At 47.2% G+C, this 25974-nt stretch overlaps 8 protein-coding genes across 8 annotated transcripts; 4 read left to right on the top strand and 4 right to left on the bottom strand.

Annotated features, from left to right (window-relative positions):
- Positions 1-1774: 1774 nt before the first annotated feature.
- Positions 1775-3217, top strand: PEX2_023070 (fungal specific transcription factor domain-containing protein; the record flags this gene model as incomplete). The annotated part of the gene is made up of 1 exon (XM_016739582.1): positions 1775-3217. One exon carries the CDS (start codon positions 1775-1777, stop codon positions 3215-3217), a length of 1443 nt encoding a protein of 480 aa, XP_016596326.1.
- A 1179-nt stretch (positions 3218-4396) lies between these two features.
- On the bottom strand, positions 4397-5235 carry PEX2_023060 (uncharacterized protein; the record flags this gene model as incomplete). The annotated part of the gene is made up of 3 exons (XM_016739581.1): positions 4397-4814; positions 4871-4980; positions 5047-5235. 3 exons carry the CDS (start codon positions 5233-5235, stop codon positions 4397-4399), a joined length of 717 nt encoding a protein of 238 aa, XP_016596325.1.
- A 399-nt stretch (positions 5236-5634) lies between these two features.
- Positions 5635-5965, bottom strand: PEX2_023050 (uncharacterized protein; the record flags this gene model as incomplete). The annotated part of the gene is made up of 2 exons (XM_016739580.1): positions 5635-5757; positions 5789-5965. 2 exons carry the CDS (start codon positions 5963-5965, stop codon positions 5635-5637), a joined length of 300 nt encoding a protein of 99 aa, XP_016596324.1.
- Positions 5966-9340: 3375 nt separating this feature from the next.
- On the bottom strand, positions 9341-10984 carry PEX2_023040 (Major facilitator superfamily domain, general substrate transporter; the record flags this gene model as incomplete). Its single annotated transcript, XM_016739579.1, has 1 exon — positions 9341-10984. One exon carries the CDS (start codon positions 10982-10984, stop codon positions 9341-9343), a length of 1644 nt encoding a protein of 547 aa, XP_016596323.1.
- A 3134-nt stretch (positions 10985-14118) lies between these two features.
- PEX2_023030 (YjgF/Yer057p/UK114 family) lies at positions 14119-14642 on the top strand (the record flags this gene model as incomplete). Its single annotated transcript, XM_016739578.1, has 2 exons — positions 14119-14412; positions 14475-14642. The coding sequence occupies 2 exons, from the start codon at positions 14119-14121 to the stop codon at positions 14640-14642; spliced, it is 462 nt and encodes a 153-aa protein (XP_016596322.1).
- A 1311-nt stretch (positions 14643-15953) lies between these two features.
- PEX2_023020 (Helicase, C-terminal) lies at positions 15954-21518 on the top strand (the record flags this gene model as incomplete). The annotated part of the gene is made up of 10 exons (XM_016739577.1): positions 15954-16020; positions 16077-16142; positions 16199-16264; positions 16321-16386; positions 16443-16546; positions 16589-18259; positions 18316-19251; positions 19305-19735; positions 19798-20515; positions 20571-21518. The coding sequence occupies 10 exons, from the start codon at positions 15954-15956 to the stop codon at positions 21516-21518; spliced, it is 5073 nt and encodes a 1690-aa protein (XP_016596321.1).
- A 614-nt stretch (positions 21519-22132) lies between these two features.
- On the top strand, positions 22133-23719 carry PEX2_023010 (uncharacterized protein; the record flags this gene model as incomplete). Its single annotated transcript, XM_016739576.1, has 4 exons — positions 22133-22637; positions 22700-22926; positions 22985-23238; positions 23290-23719. The coding sequence occupies 4 exons, from the start codon at positions 22133-22135 to the stop codon at positions 23717-23719; spliced, it is 1416 nt and encodes a 471-aa protein (XP_016596320.1).
- A 788-nt stretch (positions 23720-24507) lies between these two features.
- Positions 24508-25657, bottom strand: PEX2_023000 (uncharacterized protein; the record flags this gene model as incomplete). Its single annotated transcript, XM_016739575.1, has 3 exons — positions 24508-24721; positions 24804-25205; positions 25266-25657. The coding sequence occupies 3 exons, from the start codon at positions 25655-25657 to the stop codon at positions 24508-24510; spliced, it is 1008 nt and encodes a 335-aa protein (XP_016596319.1).
- Positions 25658-25974: the final 317 nt, after the last annotated feature.

Raw genomic sequence — 25974 nt, 5'->3', positions numbered from 1 at the left:
GTAATTTGAACTTTTGTGGGTTCTTTCTCAAATTGACATGTTGCGTTACGTTGAATACAATTGCTGCATGGGCTTTCCCCGGTGCATTTTATCTTGTGCTTGCGACATCGGGAGCAGCTATCAAAGACATGCCTTAGTGATGGGGATTAGAATAAAGAGGACCACTCCCCGATTCGGTACTTACGCGTTTACCACCCTCCTGTCTGCCTTTCGTGATGAGCCCATACTATTGGTAATTTCTCAGTGTTGATGTAAAACTTTCCCAAACGTGCATTGGCACCCCCGCACCTCGGGTTTTATCCGCGTTTCGGCGCCAAGAACTTTGGACCTTGTCAATGTCCCTCTTCTTATGCGCGGCGTCTAAAAATATCCAACCATCGTCGAAAGCTCTCAATGTGCCGCGATAAAGTCATATATGCAATCCATAAATAGTCATTGAGTCATGACCAAAGAGCAACGATAAGACCGGTACTACTGTTCGTTCATGCATAAGCCGAGGGTAGAGTGCCTTATCAATGGGGGGTACACCCACAGCTACTAGTCCAAGGACGGAACATCCATCCGGCACTTGGAAAATCTTGAGGGAATGTGACCAATCCGCAGGAATAGAGTTTCTAGAAAAATCACTATCTTCCAATAATCAAACACTACTCCGTAGGATTCTCTATCCTGGGCCCTTTGAGATAAGCTATATCTACGAAGCAGGCGGTGACATCAGTCAGAACTACCGACACGCAGGGAAACCGGAATGCGCCTCCGTGCTTCGGCCATGGCATATCCGCAGCTTCTCGCTTATCTTTTGCTCGAGCGTGACAACTTCGTGAACTACTCACCTTTATGAAACCAAATAATGGCGCCGTCCACTTCTACGCCAACTAATCTACGCCGTGCACCTATGTAAGTGCATACCCCTTTACTAATTGGTTGAGGCGTCAACTCGGTGCAGCGCTAATGCGATCCCTGTAGTGCTTGTCTTCAGTGTCGGGAAGCCAAAGTTCGCTGTCTAGTTTCTGAACAGTCGCATCGTTGTGATAGATGCAGAACAAATGACACCGAATGCCTTTTTGCGCAGTCGAAAAGGACCAGAGTGAGGGTTCAGCCATATGTCCAACGTGGAAGACCAAGGCCGGAAACTACAGAGAACCGCAATCAACCTTCCTTGGATGGGAACACCTCAGCTCAAACCCAAAGAATCCCACAGAAACATGTCCATGGCGATACAATTCTCCCTTCAAATCGACTTCCTGCTGGCCCTAGCCAGAGTGCCAACTCTGCAGACAGCATCCAGCAGGTGCCGTCGCAGCCCCCCCAACCGGTAATAACTAATGCCACTCGAGCAAGAATCATTGCCGCGTTGGCTAGTATCAAAGGGAAGAGAGGGTCACCGTTCACTTTCGTCACCTCGGGAGATAGCCCCTCATTTAATGCTAGTGGGAATTCAGACAGCTGTACTCCAATCAACCGCCTACATCAAGACGTGTTTGAGCCAGAACGGAAGCCACTCCTATCTTTAAAGCTTTCTGGGCTTCTCAAACCCTTGAAGATAAGTGTGCCCATCGAGGGAAATGAAGATGACTGGCGACCGGTTGGCTCTATCAAAATGCCCAGCTATATCTCTTCTATGACCCTGGGTCACACTATTGTAGATCCGATAAAGGGAGGAATTATCAGCCCTCAGGTATCCCAGGCGTTGTTTGAATTTTTTATGATACAGCTGAATGCAAAATGGGAGTATCTTCTCGACCCTCACATTGATACTCACGATAGCGTTCAAATGCGGAATTCCTTCCTGTTCGCTTCGATTCTCTTTTGCTCGTCCAAATTTGCAAACTTTATCGACGGGAAGATAGTCTCCACTCCTGATCTGTTTCTGCAAAGCCGACTTTGTAGCTTAGCCCGGAATTTGGCGATTAAAGCCATTGCTGAGGGCAGCAGATCCATCGAGACCTTGCAAGCTTTTTACCTGCTAGTCTGCTGGAAGGATGCAGATGATGACGTCTCGTACCTCCACAGCGGTTACGCCTTTCGCATCCTTCATGACCTGGACTTGGAAGAAGGTGGTATTGACGGGCGTCGAATGACGAGGCAAAAAAGAACGTGGCTTGCGTTGTTTCGGCAGAACAGGCAGCAGAGCCTCTTTTTTCTGCGGAGAGGCTCGTTGAACCAGGGTGATCAAGAAACACCTCCTCTTGGCGACCTTAATGTCTGGCTCAGAATGCCATACGCTTTGCCGCTTGATTTTGCTGCTTGTTGCAGTGCCGATCTACGCTGTATACAATATAGACTGCGTCACTTGGTTCAAAGGAAATCGCTAGATATGCTCCCGTGTCTGGTGGAGCTCATGGATGCAGACTTGAGATCTTGGAGATTCAAATGGCTCAATCAACTTGAAGGCGAAGGACGTCAGCGGCCAGAGGATAGTCCAAACCTCAAGCAATTTTTATCTCCCGGTAGCCATCATATCACAACTCTGATCAACGTTTGGGAGAGTGGTGTCAGACTCAATGTGGCTTCTTCCATATTCCGCCAAGCTTTGATGGCTTCTTTGTCCCCATCCGTGGATCTCAACAACCCGCCAGCCAGTTCCACAATGGAACTTGACCTGTCAACTACACAAGAAGTATCGCTACAGAATCTGCCAGGGCTGACAAGTAGTGTGGAAGGTGCTTTTGGGACCTTGCGCCATTTGATGAACTTTCCGCTGGGCGACCTGAGACTAGCTCCAGATGCTGTTCTTTTACTCGCCCCAAATGCAGCATTATTCTTATGCTTGCTTCTTTGTCTCCCAGGAAATGGCATCATTGGTGAAGCCTTCCAGAAGACAGCAGTCGATCTCATTCGTGCTATTGCCCGGCACATCGGACAATCTATACAATCACCACAAGATACAGTCGCCCTACATTCTGCATACCTGGAATCGCTGGTAGAACTTTTGAACTCAACCGACCAACAAGAACTTCAAATGGAACCAGCCTTCGACATGGCGAACGCATCTGTGGGCGCGGCTGAATTGGAATTTAATGATGTGTCGTCACAACCATCTGAATTGGCTGAGGGGATTAGCATGCACAACTATAATGTGGCGCAAAACGATGCCCTTTTGACTGCTGGTGATTTCAGCCAGAATTTGCATATGCAAAGTCTGTTTAATCTGCTGGATAGTCATCTCTTCTGGGAAATGGCCTCTATGCCCGGTGATGCGAATTTCAGCTCGTAGATTTCACTACCTACCGTGGCACCTCTTAGTAGAAAGTTCCAGCTACCCCATACAGTATTGCAATTCAAGCTAACATATCTCAGTTGGCGTAGAGTACCGTATCAGTAACCTAACGAACCTTTCCCATGCCTTCATTTGATCTAGGTATTAGTTCAGGAAAACATTGACGAGCGCTGGTGGGGACACTGGTTTGGGGGAACTGTACTGTATCACAATCAACAACGACAATTAAGGAGGAGAAAAAACAGTGGACGCAGGTTTACTTGGTTGCGGCTGAGACTTGTGACATAAAATTGTTGTCGTGTACAACTCACCCCAGGCTGATGGCGGACCAACCCTCAAACCCAGAACGCCCGACCAAAATATTCTCCGCGGAGGACTTTGAACCACAGGTCATCTCTCGCAAGATAAGGGAGCCTCGTCATGGAGACGGGTTCGTCAGTACACCACGGTCAACCCCCGAGTCCCCAGGAGGGTCTACGGAACACGACCACCAAGGAAGTGTGCCAGCTTATTGAAAAAGAGAATAGCCCACGCCACCGAGTGGTCCACCGCGAAACATATAGTAAATGCGATAATTTCGACATATATATGTCAACAGCCATGTTTTTGGCTGCGTATTTGTCTAAAGCCATCGATAGTAAGTTCGATAGGAGATAAAAAAGGATATTATGAATTTTGTATCCTAGGTACACCTTCGTATGTAGACGCCATACAAAATATACCTAATATCAAAATTTATCGTTAATAGGGAATTATCGTTCACTGGGACGCACCAACACTAAAATATACCATATGCAGCCTAATACAAAAATTGAAAAAAACCTCGGGTGGCGGTTTTGACTATATTCGAAGAGAGTCTCCAGTATGAAACCTGCAGCTGCACCAAGTTACGGCCAGTACCTTTCTCCATTGAAAGTAACATTTAGCACTCCAGCCAGCAAGCAGTTGTCTTTTCCCAACCTATCCATCAACCCTCACTAAGAATAAACGTGAAAGTAGCTAAACCAGTCGGAATCCGTTTTTTCTGATGACCTCCTGTAGTGAGGCAGTTTTGAAATGGCACCCAGGAGCATCTGTGAACTGCAAGTTACCCTCTGTGTTACTCCCAGCGGAACTGTGCTGGAGGAAATTAAATACGGCCGAGTGACCGTATCTTCTGGCCCAGTCAGCAGCAATTTAACCCAGAGGCTCTCTGATCTCGATCGATGCGCCGTGCTGGACCAAGAACGTGACAGAATCCAATAGCTCTTTGCCGGCGGCATAATGAAGCGGAGTACCTATGCTACTATACATATGGAAGTAATATTCATCACCACAATTTTGATACGTGATATCGTTTAACGGATGTTGACAGTCTAAGAGATACTGGAGAACTTCTAACCGATCATCCAATTCACGCATTGCCGGATAATGTATCACTTGGCCATGCTGCAAAGATGCACCATGGTCGAGAAGAAGATCGATAATGGCGAATGGTGCCTTCTCCAAAGCGACGGACAATGGTGGCTGATCCGTGTGCTCATAACATCGGCGATTAGGATCCGCTTCATAGGCAAGGAACCACTGTGTCAACTTGAAATCGTAGAAGGAGAATCTACGGAGAAAGGGTCCATCAGTAAACCACTGAGCCACTTGTTGAGGTAGACTTACGTGAGAGCTGCGGGAGTGTTGGAGTCAACCGGCGCGTTGATGTCCCATCCGTGGGCAAGGAACACTTCTAAAGTTTGGTATGATGCGTTTATGGTGGCTTTCAGAACGAGCTACGAACTCAAAGCCACATGACTTTGGAGAAAACATTCGACTAGTTGATATGAATATCTCTCTACTGCCTCACGAAGTAGAGGCACCGCTTTTGCTTGAAGGGTCTCGTCATTGAGACTGTATCGTAATTCGGAAAGTGTAGAGCGGATTCCTTCCAGATTGCCGGATGAGAGATCCGCCCGGAGTCGAGTCGTTTGGTCAAATGCGATGAGATTGAAGTCAGAAATATTCTGGTGACATTGATGGCTAGGCATTGAATGAGAAATAAGTACGAATAAAATTCACTGAACTTGGGAAATCACGCGTTTTACGGGCGATTAATATGCCACCTTTGAGGTTATTATTGGTTCATATTGCCAGCAGTAATTTACCTAGGTAGTGATCCACCCTCACTAATTAACTAGTATACAGTTAGAATTGTACCAACTTACCTGCCATATACATACTACGTCAACGTATTCAATTATTGATTTTTGGATGTCTTTGTACACCTTCTCAACCTACAAACATAACTAAATAATTATTTCCTGTTACTAGTATAATCATCATTAAAGTGAATAAACTTAAGTTTCTAAGTTGCCCCTATCATTCTGGTGAGAGATTGGTCAAAACACCATTCCACTCCCATCGTCAGTACCCTCCATATTCGCATTCTAGCACTTGGCTCCACCCTCGGTGCCGCCGTGGCATGAGTTCCTGCCACAGTCTTGAATCTCTGTCCACTTTCCGCCCTTACACTCGACCTTATCACGGAAGTATATATTAGCAAACATAATCTAGTATTCCAACTTTGATATATTAACATACGATACCGGTCCTGTCGCAACCGCAAAAGTGTCTGTCTCCGTTCGATGCCTGACAAGGGCTGTTTGTGCGTCTTTGGGCGGGATCATAGCCGGCTCCGCAGGTGTCTCGCTTATCCAAGACTGAAGCACTGACGGCAGTGGCAGCCATAAGAGTGAAGAGGATAGCAGTGACCTTCATTGTGAAAGGGGCGTTATATCTTTGAACAAGGTTGTCTAGTTAAGGTTGGTTATAGTTTAGCGAGGCTTGATGTCTAAGAGCACGTCTTTCTTGCAGGATATGGCGATGTATTTATACCTCCTCAGAACAAATGCCAAGTCGTCTTGATTGTTGAAGTTGGACGCCTAATGTGCCAAACTACGCCTCGAAATCGACAATTCCGCCTTGGGTCGAGGTTGCATTGCAGGGATTTGATCGGACGACACTTCTAGGCCCCCGAGCTGAAGAAGAAACTGCTCATAGAAGCGTATATGGTTACTCGAATAGTAAGTATATGCGTAGATCAAACTTGGCAGTTTCGGAATACGAATAAAAATGTATGAGGATCATTCCTATACGAGGCAGCTCATGCGCATAAGCCTGCAAGAGCCATGGGGGCCAAACCCTGTAGTGGCAAACTTGTTTTTCTATAGTGAAAGATAATGATGGGTCAAGCAATTACAATCGAAGCCATTAGATGTAGACATTGCATTTCCGGTGTAGCTTATGAAACAGTAATCTTGAGCGTACAACCGAGAAATCAAATACATATCCCACTGAATCTATCAAGTACAGCAAAGTGCCTAGCATTGTCCAATGAAATGCACAAGAAACTAGGAGTCACCCCAATGTCAAGGAAAGAGGATAACACAATGTTGTCAGCCAAGACGGGCCCCGAGGTCTCACGCCTGATGTTTGGGCTCCCAAGGCTGCCCAGCTTCCAAGTTTGTCCAATATATTAATATGTGCGTGATCCAAATATGCAGGAGAGCTGGGAAACGAAGACAACATTAATATCATTCATATCTGTTGGTTATGCACCTGCATTACCTAGATTGTCATTACTTAGATTGTTTCTTGTAGCGGTCAGATACTAGACCTACCGGCGTCATTATATACTTTATTCAATACACATCTCTCATTTATTCCCTAAACTACCTGAAACCTCTCAGTGTCCACATTAGTTATTGCTGATCTAACCCATCAAGCCCACCTGCCTGCATGCATCAAGCCATCGCGTGGTAACTATGCTATACCCATTAAGGCCACCTGGGTAAGCTGTAAGGAGTACCATGTATGTTGTACGTAAGAAAACCTACTTAGTAAGTAGGGTTACATCCATGGATGCATCCATGGATGCATCCATGCATTTCTTGGCTTTTTGGCGTTATTTGGCTTTTTCGCGGGACGGGGCGGGGCACGGGAGATCCACACGCCTCCTTACCCCATCTTTGTCAGAGACCCATCGCATGGCCCAACAGAAATTCTCGGCTTAATAGAAGTATGCCTGTTTTAAGGGGTTCATACGTAGATGGTACAAGTATTAAATTGTCAATTCTCAACCCTAGAGTCCCACACAAATCAGCTGAATTTGACATAGAAAACTGGATGTATATAGTACAGATCTGACTTCTAAATGTGTCGTTGTCATTTTGTGAATGGTTGGTCTACACCTGCAGGGGCTAGGGTCTCTTGGTGAGGACTACATAGGTCTACCCCGCACAAAATGGCCCAACACCACAACAAGGTTAGAAGTGGAAGTCAAGGCCCGAATAGGTATGCAGTATGTAGGAACGTATCCCTTCAACTTCTTTGTAAAATATTTCGTACCAAAATGAGACCATCCAATCAAAGATACAGGGGCACCCACCCATAGGATGGCCCCCAGGTTGCATCTCCAACCCAACCAGGGTTTATACAAGTGTAGAGCAGGGCCCCGGGGGCCGTAGCCCCAGGTCTACCCTTCCAGCCTTGGAATGATATGCTGACTGCGGAGCAGTGACAATTGGGTTCTACTCAGTTCAGCCCTGGTATGAGGCTTGCTTGACAAGGCAAAGTGACCTAAGGCAAATATTATCTTAACTGTGTCTGAGGCAAACGATGGTAGCCACATGATCTGCCAAAGGCTAGGGGACTACTACATCCCTCTCCAACAGTCTCACAAGATCCATTACGAGGTCGGTCCAGAGTTTGAAGTGGTTGAATTGTCCCGCTACACACGTAAGCAAAAGCTACCCCCCAAAGCTAAAGCAAGCCGGTTGCAAACTTCGACGGCAGTCGATCAGGTTATTGTTAGCACATGACACTTCCAGTTTGCTCCCAGTAGTTTGTGGCTGTAGATAATTTTTCTCTCTCTCTTCCCCTCGCAACATAGAGATTTTCAAGTGTCCTCTACATTTTTATAGTAGATCACCTAGGCCCTCTCTCAGTTATATATATGTAAAAAAATCGCGTTCACAAATTATGCCCTTTTGCTCCTTTTGATGTCGTCTATCTAAACAAGATATCTACGAAAAGAAAGGCCTAAAATGAACAACTAAAAGACTAGCTGAAAGACATCATAAGGCTGTACAAGCAGCCAGCTATTCTTGTCCTCATATCACTGAAGAAGTCTATTGCCAAAGCTAACAGCCATTCCAAATAGACAGACTCAAGACCTCTTCCCAATTATGTCCAAGATGACATCTTCGATCATGAAATGCTTTCTGATGTTTGTAGCGTGGATCTGAGCGGCCAAGTAACGTTAGTGGCGATCGGGACAGCGATCATGGGTCGGAAATCGGAAATCACCGATCCATGGATGACTCGGGAGGCAAATTAGGCTCAGACACACCGCCCTGCTGAATTTGCACATTTTTCTGCAGCAGGCTGGTACTCACCGCTCCCGTCCTCTTGGTCCCCGGCATCGGTTGCCGAAGGCCAGAATTTCCGTTTGAAGGCTCTTCGTGTATACCACGATGCTTGCTCAGTGATCTGCGGACCATTGACTGCGTATGTGAATATCAACATTGAACTTTGTAGATACTAACAATCATTCGATCTGTTGGTGACCGCTCCATCTAATGAAAGAGCCACTAACTAACATCGTGTTATATATTCCAAAAGTCTCCCCGCCGATCTGTAGCCTTCTTACTTTCTACGTCTACTCCCCTAGAGATCAAATGTTATACATAGAAAAGTCCGTTTCGCAAATTAAGCCTTTCTCCACCTTCTTCTGTTGTGTGTCTTTGAAACCGAAGAAGGCGGGTAAAATATCTACAAAAAAGACATTCAAAAAGACATTCAAACAGACATTCAAAAAGACGTCACAAATGCCGAGTATCCTTGTATTGTCTAGCCACAAAAATGCCCACACAATCATGCGCTGTCTTCTTACACTACTCGGATCTACACAATACTTGAGAAATTCTTTAGCGGTCTAAGTCTTCTTCAAAGCGTTGTCCATAATTCATAAGGAAGGCTTTCATTTTTTCTCCAAAATGCTAGGAGGCCTCAAAGGTAGTTTGTATATACACTTATAATAATACTATGTTCCATGCGTGCTGATATGCAAAATTCAGAAAAATACAAAAACAATTAGTCAGAGCCGTTCACAGTAGCAGAGGCAAGTCTGGAGCGAGCACGCAGTGCAGGACCAAACTTGAACAGAATGAACGGAATAAAGGTCAAGACAGTCGCGACAAGTGCCAACAACAATCCAGCGTATTGACTACCCATGTTGTGGAAGAACTGGGAAGCAAACAGGGGCGACACAGCACCGAGGGTGTTACGCATGAAACCCTGACCGGCAATGGCAGAGGAAGAGTGTTCTCCATAGCAATCGGCCGTGTAACTGTAGCAGGACTCAAAGATGAAGAAGATACCGATGGTGATCAGGGCCAATCCGACGACGGGACCCATCCAGTGAAGACCCTTGTACTGGGTGAAGCTGTAGATGAACAAGCCGATGGGCAGCCAGACAGCTCCGCAAAGGGCACCATACAAACGAGCCTCGGGTGCGACTTGAATGTTCGGGTTGGCGCTCAGGGACTTGTATTTGCGAATTTGGAAGAAGTGGAGACCAAATCCGATAGTGGTTCCGAGGCAGAGGGAGATGTAGGGAAGACCTGAGATTCCCTCGTTCCAGCCGCGCTTCTCTTGGAAGGTGATCGGGATGACGGAAAGGAAGAGGAAGGTCAGGAACCAGGCGAAACTGATCCAGAGACCGAAGGCGAAGACGACGGGCTCGGTGAAGAGCATCTTCACAGCCTTGACAGAGGAGTTGTGCAACATGTGCTTGAGTCCGGGGGCTTCGATATCGTTGTTGGTCACGAAACGCTCATCGCCAGTGGCCTGGCGAATTGCCTTCGCACGCTTGGCAAGACAAACACTGCCGCGAGTCTCGGGGAGGCAAATGGTAATGACGATACCAAGGGGAATGTTGGCCAAACCCTGGATACCCTCGAGCCAGCGCCAGCCGAGAGCCTGGTCGATGAAGCCAGCGTAGATGGGCGCACCGACTGTACCGAGGATGGCGATGAAGGCGAAACAAGCCATAGGAACGGCACGGTGCTCTGGTGTGTACATATCTCCGAACGTGCCGCCCACAAGAATTGTGCCAACACAACCGAACAGACCGAGCAGAGCACGGCAGACAAGGATGGTGGCAATATTCTTGCCTAGGGCGAGGCCAATGAACATAAGACAGAAGCAGACGTAGGCACCGATGTAGATGACTCGTCGACCGGCCAACTCACAGAAAGGAGCGAGGAAAAGGGGAGCAATTGCACAAGTGAAGTTGAAGGTGAATAGACCAAGCTTTCCGATTAACTCGGTGGTTCCGAGATCCTTTGCCATGCCTCCAATTCCGGAACTGTAAGCTGTTGTGGCGAGACCGATGAAAAGTGTCATCAGGCAAAGCTGGGTACTGATGAAGGCCTTTCGGCCTGAACCCCAGTTGAAGGGGTTCTCCTTGTCTCCATCCACGAAGTCAAGCACGATGAATTCTTGGCCATTGTGCTGCACAGGCTTGGTGGCTGTAAGGGGAAGATCGACGTCGACCTCTTGCAATAAGCTGCTGTCGTAGTGCTGGGTCTGCTCTTCGGAAAGTTCGTTCCGGTGCTTTCCTCCGACAATTAGACCTTTTGTCGTGTGTGTTTCGTGGGCTGGGGGAGTGTCAAGTGAGTGAACATTCTCGTTATGGGAAGCCGATACTGGCTGAGGGTTCTTGGTGGACTTCATATTGTGTGTTGTGTGGAGGGTGAAGGGAGGAAACGTGTCCAGGAGAGAATAATAAAACGGGGTTGGGTCCCTCTCCGGTATATTTAAACGTTCGTGCTCAAAATTCGCCCGAGGCGCGTCATGCTCCGGACTCCAGAATTTGCTAAGAACCGGGGCTGCGGGATTATACGGAGGAGTGGGGAAGGGTAATTCCAAGTAATGTGATCGATTATGCTGGAAGCACAAAGTCCGAGGAAGGATCTGTTGATCAAATGAATGACTTGGAACACCAGGTAAGTGGGTACAACGAAAACTACGTGGAACCACTTGTGCCTGAGACTTTTTCTTCTTCCTATGCTGGATCGGATTGTTGCTCTGATCACTGGAAGAAATTTTGCATCAATATTGTCTCCAATTCTTTCTTGTTACATCTAATTCCCCTTTCTTCATTCTGTGCTTCAACTTCTGAGGCACGCTTTGACCGCGTGGATATTCCTACACACGGCGTCGGAACCAAAAGGGATTCATGTTTCGGACAATTGCCGGGTGGTTTGAGTTTTACATATATCGCCGACGATGGTCCGAAAAACTTCCCGAGCCGAGTTGATATGATTGGTCAGTGGTCCCACATTTCAGAGATACGGTCGGCATGCCGTATTTCACTCGGATGATGTACCTGAGTGGAGGAGGAGTGCATAGGAGTTCAGGAAATACCAATTGACAAGTGATGAATCCTTTGTTAAGTGCTATACTAGATATTTACATCGCAACTCACTTTTTCAGTGAAATTGTACCCATTTACTTGCAAACTATTAAGCTTCGGAGTGACCCACTCGGGACCTGTTCCTCTTCCCAAGATATTTCCCGGTGAGTCCGATTGCAGCAGAATGCCCGAGATTTGCCACTAAGTTGATGCCGAGGATATGATTGGCTGGGTGATCCTCGGTCCTCCGTATCCGTTTCTATGACCATTTCCAATAATATCCTGTGCCTGGACTGACGTTTCCTGACCTTCCCCAACGGGTTCATATCCCACCCCAACTCTCTTCGAAACCGCCGAGCCCGCTAATCCTTTTTCTCCTTGGATTTAGATGTGTCCCATGGGGAGATGAAAATGTTACTGCAAGAAAATTCATCTAGTCTCCACTAGCTTAGTTGTCAACCGGCCGATCCGGTCATTTTGTCGGGGCTCACTCTCTTTCTCACGCCGTGCTACGTGTCTTGCATAAAGCGAGTAACCTTTGTGCAGTGTTTCTCACCATAATCCCGTGTAACTTGTTCCATCTTTGCAAAAATCATACGAGTAAACCGGCTCCATGTCCATTGTTTTACCAATGCATTTAGTTTCGACTCGGACCCTTTCCACCATCTCTGTACAACATATTGATAAGCATTGCAGCGAGGATCTAATTTCCCCCATTTCATTTAGAAACCCCAACCAGCTGGCAAATTACACACCATGCAGCAAGTAATGTACATCCTTGTGGATGATTGCATTTAATATAGCCTCGAGTCTATGGACTATGAATTGATCGATGGGGTTCAAGACGTGTTGTAACTGCGGAAGAGCTAAACCGTCTTCCACATATCCATTAGGGTCACACGACGAGTCATGGGGAGTGTAAAAACACACTATCGGCGACGTTCCGGGCACGTATATATTGCAGAATCAATTAATGACGAGCTTCTGGAACCCAATTAGGAGTACTCCGAAGTCTAGACAGTGGCGTGGAGACGGGTTGACAGAAGGAGTGGATCAAGAAGAGAGTTGGATGGATTTGTATATGATTCTTTTTGCGTCGATCAGGGGACTAGACCGAGAGATGTTGCCGAAAATCCGGTGTGTCTGGTGTCAAGTGACTTGCAAAATGTTCTATGCGAGGTGACACCGAGCATATGATTCAGGCCCTCGGTGGGATGATGGAATGGCCGTTTGTCGACGTCGTAGATCATTCTGCAGCCGTTGTGGAGGAAGATAATAGTCGATTGAGGAGGTCAGTTGACGTTTCAGCCCCGGGCATCCACAATGAGGTTCATATTGCCACTTGTTTATGCAGAATCACAACTGCTTCCTGATTTGGCAGTGGCGTACCGTCGCGAGCATTTCCAAATCATATTTTCCATACTCGATTGTCTGACCTTCTAACACATCAAGTGAGATGTTGTCTCCGTTGTCAGGATATGTATCACGAAGGGAAGGTTGGTGGCAACGGGCGGTCACAAAAAGAGGTTGGGCGTTTTGAACAAGGAATGTGCGGCGATTTCCCGATACGGACGAGAATCATGACATGAACTACAGGGGCTTAGCTGCCGGACAGAAGTTGGGAAAGTGCGACGTTGAACTTTGTAGGATAACCAGATGGCGCATCAGCCAAGTGAATAAACACATTTAGGGAGTTTATTATTATTTCGATTATTCGAATAAATGACAACATGGCAATTCTTGGGATACCTTTCTCTTGGGACATGTTAACAATGTGCCCGACCCACATTCTTTCGATGATGTAGAATTCACTTTGCATAACATTCCACCCTATATTGATTGGAGATGTTGACAAGTTATTTTTGAAATACCATCTTAAAATTTGCAAAATCAGAGGCCTTAGTTAGCCCTTAGCCTTGCCGTCTTGAGCATAGAAGCGCCTTCATTGAAGGATGCTCATAAACCATTCAGAACCACACGTGTTTCGTCAAATCCGTAGGTAGGACCAAACAAGACTGATCTAGTAATGCGCGACGTCAAGGCTCATCTGCATTGATGGTTACAAATACCCCCTAGAATGTGGAATTAGCTTCAAACTGGCGAAATCCAGGGTTCTCAGGGGCCAAATACCAAATTGAACACACGCAGGGGTGCTGCCTGCTTACAAGAACTTTTGAAAAAATGTCTCCGGCTGCTAGGTGCGTCTCCAAAGCAGAGTTATTGTACCCCGTGGGGAGTACTCCGTAGTTCAATGTTAATCAACTGACGGACCAATCAGCTTTTAATCCTTATTTGATAGACAACGGCCATTCGACAGCGAATTGCCTATTTATCCGATGGTTGGTTATATCCTCTAGGAGTATATAAGTCCAATATATATCATTGTCGAGGATTAGTTCAGTCTTTTACTTTAAGTTGCCTGCTCAACGTTCCTAAATACATAGATTTCACAATGGCGGAAAATTACGGCTCCGAATATACCAGCTCCAAGCTTACTTCCCACGGCTTGAGATTCTACAACTGGCCAGGAGCTGGTGAGCAGGCCGCGGAGCATTTTGGTCTCTCCCATGCTGTGATCATTCCCGCAAATGCTCGTCGCGTATTGATCGGAGGTCAACTTGGAATTCGAGATAACGGCTCCATCCCCACAGACCCCGAGGAGGAAGCCGACATCGCATTCGAACATGTTGAGCGTGCCTTGAAGGCTGCTGGCTTGGGAGATGATGCGTGGGAATATGTCTATAAGGTTTGATAACTATGTTGAATGTGAAGTTAGGTGGGAATACCGACTGATCAATTTCTCTATAGATCAATACCTACGAGGTTGCAGCAGAAGGAGTTCCGGCCGGTATTGGGAAAGCAGCTCAGAAGTATTTGAAGAAGACCCGCCCGGCGTGGACTGGGGTGTATGTTGCCGCGCTCGTGATGCCAGGTCTCCATCTAGAGATTGAAGTTGAGGCTTATCTTCCAAACTGAGACTACTTGCTTGTTGTAATGATGCAATTCTTTAAGCCGTATAAGTCGTGTGCATTCTACTATTTCTTGTAAATTGATAAACTAGCTTCAGCTAATTAGAGTATATATGTGGAGGGTTGCTTTTCAGCCAAGTTCATCCATAACTTCATCTCATATCTGGATAAGATCATTTTGTTTCTATAACTTTTACTGAAGCCATGTAATTTCAACCAATCAGCATGTTAGCTCAGGGGAAGAGCGCCGGGCTCATAACCCGGAGGTACGTTTCACCGCAAACAATTTCACCCACAAACATCAAACTAACAATCACAACAGGACCCTGGATCGAAACCAGGACATGCTATGTCTATCTTTTTTTTTCTGTGTCTTTTTTTTTTGCTTTACGTATTCTTCTCATCTTTGAACATACTCTCATTGCTGTTAGTATTTTAATATGTCATATGTCATATGTGGGGGAGTTTATTCAAACGTTCGTTATTTTCATCACCACCCGTGGACAACGCGATGCATCAGAAAATCCAACCCTCCATCCTTTTGATCACCTTGCACACACCCCTGGAGCTATAACTTGTCAAGTTTCTATGAGTTAGCCAAAGACATCATCTGCATTGACTATTGGATATGGCCACACGTAAGGTTCTTTCAATCATCTAGAAGCCTTGTTTATCGTGCTTCTTCCCCGCAGCATCATACCGATGTAACATATGGGGTTGAATTTATATTGTAGAACTGTGTAAATATATCATCAAACATCGCTCAGAGGATACTCAGAATCCAGTTCTCCAGCTTAATTTAGTTAACTACAATCTAAAAACACGACCCAAACAAGTTCACAGCACCACCTCCACAGGTAAGGCATCCATCCTACCCCAACCACCACATGTCGCTCACATTCTAAGTACATACTCGGTTCTAATCTCATTTTGTCAGTTGTGCACAACTAGCCTTGTATAACCTCGCTGCACATGCTGAGGTGACATCTAATAGTGAACTCTACACCCTATGTACTGTTCAGATTGCTCTCATTTACGCAGACCCTGGTACGTTGACGCCTCTACATCACTGCCTTCCTTTGCCTTGAGCAGACCCTCCGACGTCTACTCGTGATCAACTCTAGTCTCCTTATCATTGATATTGCTCTCACTTCATCGTTCAGATTGCTCTCATTTACGCAGGCCCTGGTACGTTCACACCTCTATATCACTGCCATCCTTTGCCTTGAGTAGACTCCCTAACATCCCCTCTTGATCAACTCTAATCTGCGCATTCTTCGAATCGGTCTCATATCTCCCTCTAATACTTTCGCTATTGATGCAAAACCATGGCACGCACGACCAGAAGTGGCTCCGCTCGTATACCGGTAGCCAGCACGGAGAAGGTACGGGGTCGAAACAATATTCCTTGCATGGTTCACACTGATACTATTTTGAACAGCAGGCTCCTGGGAAGCATGGGCAGCAAAAGTCATCTGCTCCCACACCGGTGGCCAGCACGGAGAAGGTACGGGGTCGAAACAATATTCCTTGCATGGTTCACACTGATACTATTTTGAACAGCAGGCTCCTGGGAAGCATGGGCAGCAAAAGTCATCTGCTCCCACACCGGTGGCCAGCACGGAGAAGGTACGGGGTCGAAACAATATTCCTTGCATGGTTCACACTGATACTATTTTGAACAGCAGGCTCCTGGGAAGCATGGGCAGCAAAAGTCATCTGCTCCCACACCGGTGGCCAGCACGGAGAAGGTACGGGGTCGAAACAATATTCCTTGCATGGCTCACACTGATACTATTTTGAACAGCAGGCTCCTGGGAAGCATGGGCAGCAAGAAACCTCTACTACACCGAAAAAGCGGACATTGCCTTCATCGTCCCCGCAGGCCAAACGACCGGTGTGACCCCATTCGTGTGCACAAATATTGATTATTTGCACTAATGTGACATCTAGAAACATGATTCCTCAACCGCTCCTGAGGCTGCATCACCGAAGGAAATGAATGCGCAAAAGGCTCGACCAGTTAGCCTTTTTCAACACCCTTCGACGTGGCTTTCCCTGGAGCATAAAGAGACATCGCTGGCAGCATACCTTGGCTTTTCTCATGCAAAAGAGCTAAGGAAAGCTCTTGTTCAGTTTCCGATAATGGCAGCATGGCCGTCGTTTCAAGGCCCGGCAAAGAACCTATCAAAAGGGCCAGTGTTTGCCATATTGGACAACAAGGGCGAACGAAATCGAATCGCTGAGACTGAGGACCCGTTCGGGGCGTGGCCCGTTGAGGGAGACTTTCCGAGACCGTCACGCCAAAGTAAAGAAACCTCGCAAAACAATCGGCAGAATCGAGCGGCTTGGGCAATTCTGAAGGCTCTAGCTCTCTGGAAGGAATGGAATCTTCTTTCTGAAGACGATAGAAAGGAGAGGAACTCATCGGCTATGCGGGATTTTGCCGCGAACTTTGACGTGGAAATGCCCTCCAAAGTGCCTGTTACCAGCCCAGCACCACTATTCGGCCCACTGATTGATCATGGGGAGACGGAGTTGGAAACATACAACCGGGCATGGGAGATGATGAAATATCTTTCCAGTCTCATGCCTAAGGATCGAGACGAGAAAGGAAAGTCGTTGTATCATCAGCGCGTTGTCTACGGACTTGAAGGTGGAAAACTAGTCCAATCATCTACACGCATTCACTGGATGGACACACAAGCGAAAGAAGCGGCAATGGCAATGTCATCATCCCGTGAAGCATCGCCACCGAATCATGATTCCGCGACAGCCGAAGAAGAAGCCGATATATTGCTCCCAAGCGTGGATATCCACGTGGTGTGGAATGAGTATCGGCAGTTTGACGGATCAGATGCCCTTGCATGTGTCTTGGAAGATGCCAAAACTCGCGGTTTTGCAACCCCACCCGAGGACCAGCTTCTTGAGCGAGACCCGGTTGGCTTTGAATCAGGAGAAAGCTTTAGGGATTACCTCCGGCATTTACTCAACTGCGGGAATATCAGGATGTGTGTCAAAGGTTTTAAATTGACTTACGTCTCTGGTGACACGAAGATGAAAAAAGGAATTGACATACGCCGGGCGCGCTGGCGTGATACCCAGCAAGTTTTCCGAGATTCTGATGAGAATTCAGACTTCGTGATTACATTGGAGGTTGAGGCCATTGACGAGGAAGATGATGAGGCGCCTCTGTTCGAGTCCGACTACATCTTCCCTGCAGTCCGACAAATGGCACAAGAGCGGATTCAATATCCTCCAGCTCCCAATGAAGAGGACCAGGCTCTCTTGGATCCCGCGGAAACTACCGAGGCGATCGAATCAAGTTTCGATGAGAGCCTCGAGTACGCCCAGTTCATTGGAGTATCGTCTTCGTGCAACGCACCGTCGCGAAACTTCCAGTCGGAAGAAACAAAGCTCGCTTACTATAGTGGGTTTGATGTTGATACAGACGACGGTCGCCGGCAGTGGCGAAAAGAGACCATCAACGCAATTACAGAGAATTGCACACTAACTCGTGTGGCGCCGAACCGCCTTACCGTGGCTTCAAAAGAGGAATTGAATGGCCTCGATAGTGCCAACATGCTAACACATGACGAAGCACAAGACCTCCTGGAAAAGACTGTAAGTCATGCAAACAAATCAACTCATAAATAAATATTCCACTAACGCACAGCTAGGACGACGCGGATTATTACACCATCCACCAGGCATCATCCGGATCCCAAGAGCGCGTCGGTCCCTATCTGGACCTCTCCCTTGAGTTGCTTATGTGCACAGAAGTCACAGGTGCCCCAGGCCAGTATTTATCCAGTCTCGTCTCCCCAGCTCAAACAACTTGCCAATTTTTCCACTACCAGATAGTGGCAGCAGTTGGGATTCTCTTGAAACTTAACGGGCACATTCACGGGCGGGCTCTGTTGAAGGCATGTGGGGTTGAAGCAACCAGCAATCGAGCCAAAAAAGCCATCAAAGCTGCGGAGAAGCTCACAGATCTCCAGACCTATGGTTCAATCGTTGCCGATAGCACCGGGTTTGGGAAGACTAAAGAAACTCTCCTCGCACTGCTGATCCAATGCTTAATCTCCAAGGTTAACAAGCCTTCTATGATACTTGTACCTGCACCGCTTGTTGCCCAGTGGCTGAAGGAAGCCAAGGAATACTGGCCAGGATTACGTGTGATTCTATCGCATGGTGACCCAACCCTCCAGAAGGAGGTTGGCACTTTCCGGTTAACGTCGAAGCAGATGAGGAACAAGTCTCCACCCCAGTACCTCCGATATATCTTTGATCAGGAGAATCCTGATGCCCGCATGGTGGTGATTCTTTCCTCGTACGAAACACACCGCGAGAGAACTGCAGAGCTTGAGCGCACAGAGCTGTGCCCGGCTGTCTCGTATGACCCACCAAGATACGATGACAGTGGAAGTGAAATCCTCAAAGATTTCATCGAGTACTGGGTGTCGCCAAATCATACGTCCGCATTCAATGTCCTTGTCCTAGACGAGGCCCACCGCGTGAAGAACACACAAACAGCGATCTGGACAATTTTGAGCCAGCAAAGATTTGAGTCGAACATTCTGATTACCGCAACGCCAATGTTTAATTCAATCGATGTGAGCTGTTGTCCCATCTCCTTATAATACATATTACAGGCTAACATTGACAGGATCTTGCGGGCCTGGTTGGTCTGCTCGGTGCACGAGGTGTTGATCGCCTCAAATCTCAATTTGACTCTGACGCCGAGCTAGCAAAACAATCCGGGATTTTAGAGAAGACGCCTCTATCAAAGCTGAAAGAATATTTCCAGGATATCCCCGCAACATCACCTCTACGACTTAACCTTCTCAAACCCTCTATGCTGCGCAAGATCGCGAAGGAGGAAGGATTCAGCATATACACAGCTGTTGCTGTGTATTTTGCCCTTGTTCTAAACACTGTGGCCCTACAAAGGTCCCAGGCTTCGTCCCTTAGGAATTCAAATGGATCCTTAGTCCCGTTGAAAAGCAGTTTCAAAAAGATCAAGTTTCGCACTGCAGAGGCTCGCCTGTTACCAACTGAACAACAAGAGTACGAAACATGGCATTATGTGTCTGCCATGTGAGTTCATTTTCAGTCAGATCATGATTCGGGACCTTACCTTGCTAACGTATCTGCTGTAGTGATTACGCGAACGAAGCCGGTTCTCCTCAGCAAGCACGCAAGGATGAAAAAAAGCCAAAAGAGGTCAGACTCTCTAACACAACTACTATCCAAGAGGTCAACCGGCGAAGGTTCGGTGCCGGGGCACGTCATTTCCGCCGCCTCGAAATTGCCACATGTTCTACAAAGTTAGCGCGATTTGATGCATTCTGCGAGAAGGGAAGCTTGAGCACGAAGACTGAGCAGATCGATAACTGGAGGAAAGCCGGTGCTCGACCAGAATACTTTTACCGGATCTGCAAGGATGAAACCCATTTAGCGCTCAAGAAAGCTGAACAACTTCTTAAGTTTATGGCTTCGGGATCCCCTCGACTCCGGGTTATTTTCCAAGAGCTTCTAACTTGGAAAATACTAGAACCTCTGAATCCCGGAAAGTGGTGCCACCACCAAAAGCTTCTTGTTGTTGAATGTCTCCCCGCTACAGCTTGGTTCATAGAGCTTGCATTACGGGCTCTTCTTGTCGGGGTTCGAACATTGCATGCCGGCTTATCTACTTCTGATCGAGATACTCTGATTCATAAGTTCAACGACCCAGAGAGCGATTTAAAAGTCCTTATCATGACATACGATGTTGGGTCGGTTGGACTCAATCTTCATCAGGCTTGCGGTCGTGTTATTCTCTCAGCACCAGGGAAGTCATGGAATCATGAGGCACAGGCCGCAGGAAGGTGTCTTCGAGTATGTAACTATTGGAATATTTATTCCACGAGGAGCAATTCACTAATATATACAGATCACCTCAAAGTTCAACCTGACTGTTATCCGTATCTACACACCTGACTCGTTTGACACTTTCCGCTTCGACCGACAAGCAGAAAAGGCAAGCTTGCAGCTTGCCGTTAACGCCCGGCAACCTGCAATCCAGTCGCTCCTTGTGAAACTTTTGCAACAGTTCCAGGTTTACGTTGATGACTTTGTGACCAGCGCTCAGGGCCAGGCTATGCTGACAGAAGGCCAATCTGAGGCTAAGCGTAACAACGCTGAGCTTGCGCATTTCATCCAAGAGGCATGTCAAGGGCACCAGAAGGCTTCGCAAGGAAAAAAAAAAAAAAAACAACCTTCAGCGGGTCTTGATGAACTGGGCCCCTCAACCGCACTGAATCGCAGTGACCGTAACCGGACACAGCCTACGCAGCTTATTGATGATACAACTCGGCCTGGAGCAGACTCAATGGAACTAGAGGATGAACGATGTGACCCAACATACGTGGATGACTCGGACAGTGAAAACGCCGAAATGGAGGACCTACACGAAATGATCGGCACCAATCAAGACATTTTCCAATCTATCATCGCCAGAAGCACACGGAAGTTTAACCGTATGAAGGAGATTGAACGGATGCTATCGTCACGGCAGCCAAGCGACAACCTTCGTCGGTTAAGTACTTTGCTCCTCCTTCCCCCAAACAAGACCTGGACTGATGAAGATCTGAATGATGACGCCCATCCTGAGTATTTCCGATTTGCTCTACGACTGCTGTTTGATCAACAGCGAGGAATCGCGATGGATCAGCTACGTATCGGTGCGGGGATTTTCTTACCATACAATCATCTTTCTGAGCTAGTTCGACAAAATATCTCCTCCTTAAGGGAGGAAGTCGAACCAGGATCTGAGGAGCATGAGAGACATTTACGTCGCCTACAGCCCCGGAAAGGAGATACAGCCCGTTCTTTGCTGTGAATAGTATTCGGATGACTGGTGCGACGGAATTGAGGATATTTGATGGAAACGGGAGTATGAAAATGGCAAAAGCTGATCGCAATGTCATAAGCGATCTGGCAGGGTTCCTCCACTGTGGTGAATCGGATCTTTTGAATAGCTTCGTGCGATAAGACAAAACCCCCCAAAAAAATCAGATCCGAAACCAATGTGTTTTGCAACCTTGAATATTTATTCTATGTATGAGTCTTGTAATTAGATTCTTCTATAACCCACGAGGATATTATTAAGTCTTCACACGACCTGGTGTTAATGGACCACTACCGCTCAGTCTTCATTCTGTCAAGCCCGTTGTGTCATCTATATACTTGATTCGACTCTGGCCCTTGGTATTTGTTGTTCAACCCTAGATAGTACACCGGCCATGCACCCTGTGTAGCTAGGACACCAGTAAATCTTTAACGAACTAGTACGAGTGTTGCCTTAAGGTTGTAAATCATTTGACACGTGACCGCCCAAATAGACCCCACTCTTCTCCCCCCACTCTTCTCCCCTCACCCTCCCCTCACCGTCCCCTCACTTTTCTCTCTTCTCCACTCTTCAGTCTTCAGTCTTCTCCTATCAACTGACACAACATGGAACCCGCTCAAGTACAGCTTGCTCGCCCTTTAGTACCCTTGTTACGGAATGGTGGTACAACACACCCGTCTGTTCACAATGACCGCGTGGCTTTGGGATATATGGGACACTGGGTCTCGTTTGTGCAAGACGTTATGACCTTGTTTCAATCGACACCAATGAACCATCAAGTCCCTATAAATAATGAATTTGAAAACTACGTCGTGGGCAGTGAACTTGGTCTTTCCGGCAGATTCGTACGAAACCTTTGCGATCCCGTCATGCAAGCATTGATGCCGCTTCCTGAAATGTCCTCCGTACGATTCGCTGACATCCAAGCCCTTACCCTCTCTGGCAGAATTGTTCCAGATGTCGCTTTCGGTCTTGTGGTGAATCCAGAATCCTCTGCTTCCCTCGACGGCATTTCCATGGTTGGCGAGTTCAAAACACCCTGGACAGTGACTATCCATGAAATGCAAATCAATTGTCCAAACCCAAACCCTCGCTTAGAAACTCTGATAGGTATACCCTTACCACCAACTCATATTGTCATTCAATCAAGGCTGACTTTTTCTCACTTCTAGGACAAGTCGCAAGCCAAATGCGAATGGCATGTGTCAAATACGCCTTCCTAACCACATATAACTTCACTGTGTTTATCAAGAGAGCAAGCGACCTTTCGTACCTCCTCTCACAGCCTTTCGGATATGATTGTCAAGGTCCGTCGCTCCGAGAAATGTTCGTTGGATTTTGTCTTCTGTCCATGTCGGATCCAAATTACCATGAAAGTAGTGCGAACACTGCGATAAAGGTAAGTACCCACTTAGGTGACCATCAGATATGCGAGTAGCTGCTAACATATACAAAAGTTAAGAGGTATCCCCGGGCTTCGAGTATCAGAAAGGCTATACACTCTGCGTTCCCAAGAATTACCTCCCCCAGGCACCCCCCAGACTATTACACCGACCAGCGTGGCTGTCGAATGTGGCACCACAATGCCGGTAATTGTCAACTGCGTGGAAAAAATGTCACTCCCTGATAATCAGGACAAGGCAGTGTGGTTGGCAGACATCAATGGAGTTCGACGAGTTTTAAAATGCTGGGTTCCCGACTTGGACGCACTGTGAGTTACGCTGTGTTCTGTCATTGGCTTTTACTAATAATCTCTATATAGGTTTGACAACGAAGCTGCTGTTTATGATCGCCTAGAAACAGCCCACCTAAGTGGAAATTATCTTTTCCCTAAGTGCATCGCAAGAGGACAAATCGTATGCTCGAGTCTGTTTCCAGCAGGTTACGCGGTCATTATGGAATATCGGGAGGGCAAGCCACTCTGCGACATCTGGCACATCCTCAATGCAGCCGAACGAGCCCACGTTGAAAAGGAATGTTTGAAGGCCATCCACGCGCTTCGAGCAATCTCTATCCGTCTTGACGACCCTGGAATGCATAATGTTTTATATGCAAGAGAGAGTAGGGCCGTGACTCTTCTCGACTTTGAGGTTGCGGCGCCGCTCACGCCAAACACTTTTATTCCTACTTCCTACGAAATGAACAAGATATTCAAGTCAGGCTCGCTTTCCACAGGCGAACATGGCGGTTAGTTTCGACTCTATGATGTCCCTGCACTTGAGTTCTTCTTTTTGACCGGTTATTCCTTCTTTTTTGTATTATTACAAGAATCGTCTGCCGCTCATGCGGCCTTGCTATATATTATTCAATTGGTCGTGGTTCAACTTATCTGAATAGAAGCCTGTCCAACAGTACTTCCGGAGGCAGCCCTTCTCTCATCCTCCTTTCTACGGCCCACTGTTGCGCCTCCACAATGTTGATTAAACTTCCACGCATACCTAGATACTCGGCCATTCTATATTTATATCTATTGCGTACCTAAAAGCTAACACCTAGAATTGTCAACCACACTTATATGAAGCTAAAAGCCCGATTTTGGTTTGATGGGCAAGATACGTATTTTCCCAGTTCCCTCAATGGACCTCGTATAGGCAAGCCCTGTGGGTCTATTAGTCAGCCTTGTTTTGCTGCGTGTGGCCGAGTGCAGATGCTAAGAGGCTAAACGTTTAGAACAGCCCAATCATGTTCGACTATAGTTCAGCTGAGGAGGGTCGGTGCGGCGGCCGCGCGATGTGGATGGCCATCTACGAATAAGAGGTGCTGTTGAACTGAGAAAGGGGCTATTGTGTTTTATGTTGTATATTTTGTTTGCTCCAATCCACTTCTTCGCCCTGAGTTGATTTTTGGCCCTCTTAGACATATCAGCCTCCTTTGAATCCTCTACTATTCCGGTCACCCGCTTGAGAGAGCCATTCATCGTTGATACATAGAATGATATGAACAAGAGAATGAAAAGGTGAAAAACGATCCATCGACGGTTTCACGACACCGGCTTCACAATTAGTATAGCAGCGAGGATTATTCGACCGAATTCCATCATGTCTCGAGGGTCGGTTGTGCGGAACGGACCATATGTGTTCATGACCAGGAAGGCGTCGGTATTGGTTCCGATCCTCAAGTAATCTTCGTAGGTCTTGTCGAACGGAACAAAGGTGACAAAAAGCTGATGGCGGTCTTGCGAAATCAGCATGAAGCTACAAGTGAACCATTGTTAGTTGATAAAATCCCTTGACACCACTTATGGGGGTTTTAATATCAAACTACCACCTGACTTACTGTGCGTTAAAGTGGGCCATCTGTGCGGATGAATGCATCAACCACCCCGCTAGCTCGCAGGCCTCTTGGACGAAGATACTTGGTTTCTCCGACCTCCGGACTGTCTTCTTTACCTCGACAATTGCGAATATGTTCGTGGTACTTTTTGATCGCAACGCCCCATCAGTATACGTATTGAATTTGGAGTTCTTGAACTCGCATACAAAGTGCGCGCGGTTCATAACCCACTCTAGGTTCGAGTGAGCCAATTGAGAGATAGCTTGTAGAAGAATTATGGTAGCGGCATTTACAGTTGCCTCATCCTCGGCGTCTGGAAGTTCAGGGATACGTTGGGGTCTGGCTCTTCCCGTTGTACTCCCTACTTCGGCTATCATGCCCTGCATTCGGTCTCTGTCGTGAATCCTGTCGACGGTCATGGTTTGCTCTTGGAGTCGCCTCGCTGTAGTAAAGGACCCTGGTCACCTGTCACTCGTAGCTAGAATGTTATCAATAGAATCGTCGCTCTCGATAATTTGGATGTACCGGCACCATTCAGTGGACGCACTCAGGAGCGCCGCAGCGGTATCCAGGACTTGATTGGTGAACCCAAACTGGTCACATTCCTCCTGAAATGCGTAGATGGTCGTTGCTCCGGGAGAGTATGTGCGGAGCATCGCATATTGAGAATTGGTGGCCTCCGAGGCGGACAGAAGCCAGTCGGCTGGGATTGTGTGGATCGTTTGCTTTTTCAAGCCGGGTTTGCGAGCAACAAGCTCATGCCATTCTTCTTCATCTGCTGGGATAGCGAAATCGTCGATTTTTGCGAGTTGTGTAGCAGTTGGCCGTTTCTGGGCTTGGGCCTGACTAGGGGCCATCGTTCTGAGTCCTGGTAACAGTCCAATCAGTAAGGCACACGAAAGAAATCTCGAGGATAGGTGAGGTCTAGGGTCAACAGAGTTGCCCTAATATTAGAGAGGTACGATACCTGGTCTGAAGTGGAACGCAGAAGAATTGAATCGGAGAGGCTTGCGATGGGTGATAGGTAGGTTGTAAGGATGAGCTTGGTGAGGGATTTTGTTTCTGTACCTCAGTGGTGAGAGCCGATTTTGGCTGTTGTAGGTCGTGAAGTAGGTGTGTGAGGAGCACAGTTGACTTGGTAGGAGCGGGTGCCGGCTGAGTGGACTCTAGGGAG

The sequence above is a fragment of the Penicillium expansum genome (genome assembly GCF_000769745.1).
Source record: "Penicillium expansum strain MD-8 chromosome Unknown contig60, whole genome shotgun sequence".
NCBI lineage: Eukaryota > Fungi > Ascomycota > Eurotiomycetes > Eurotiales > Aspergillaceae > Penicillium > Penicillium expansum.
This window is presented reverse-complemented; position numbering and strand designations above follow the sequence as displayed.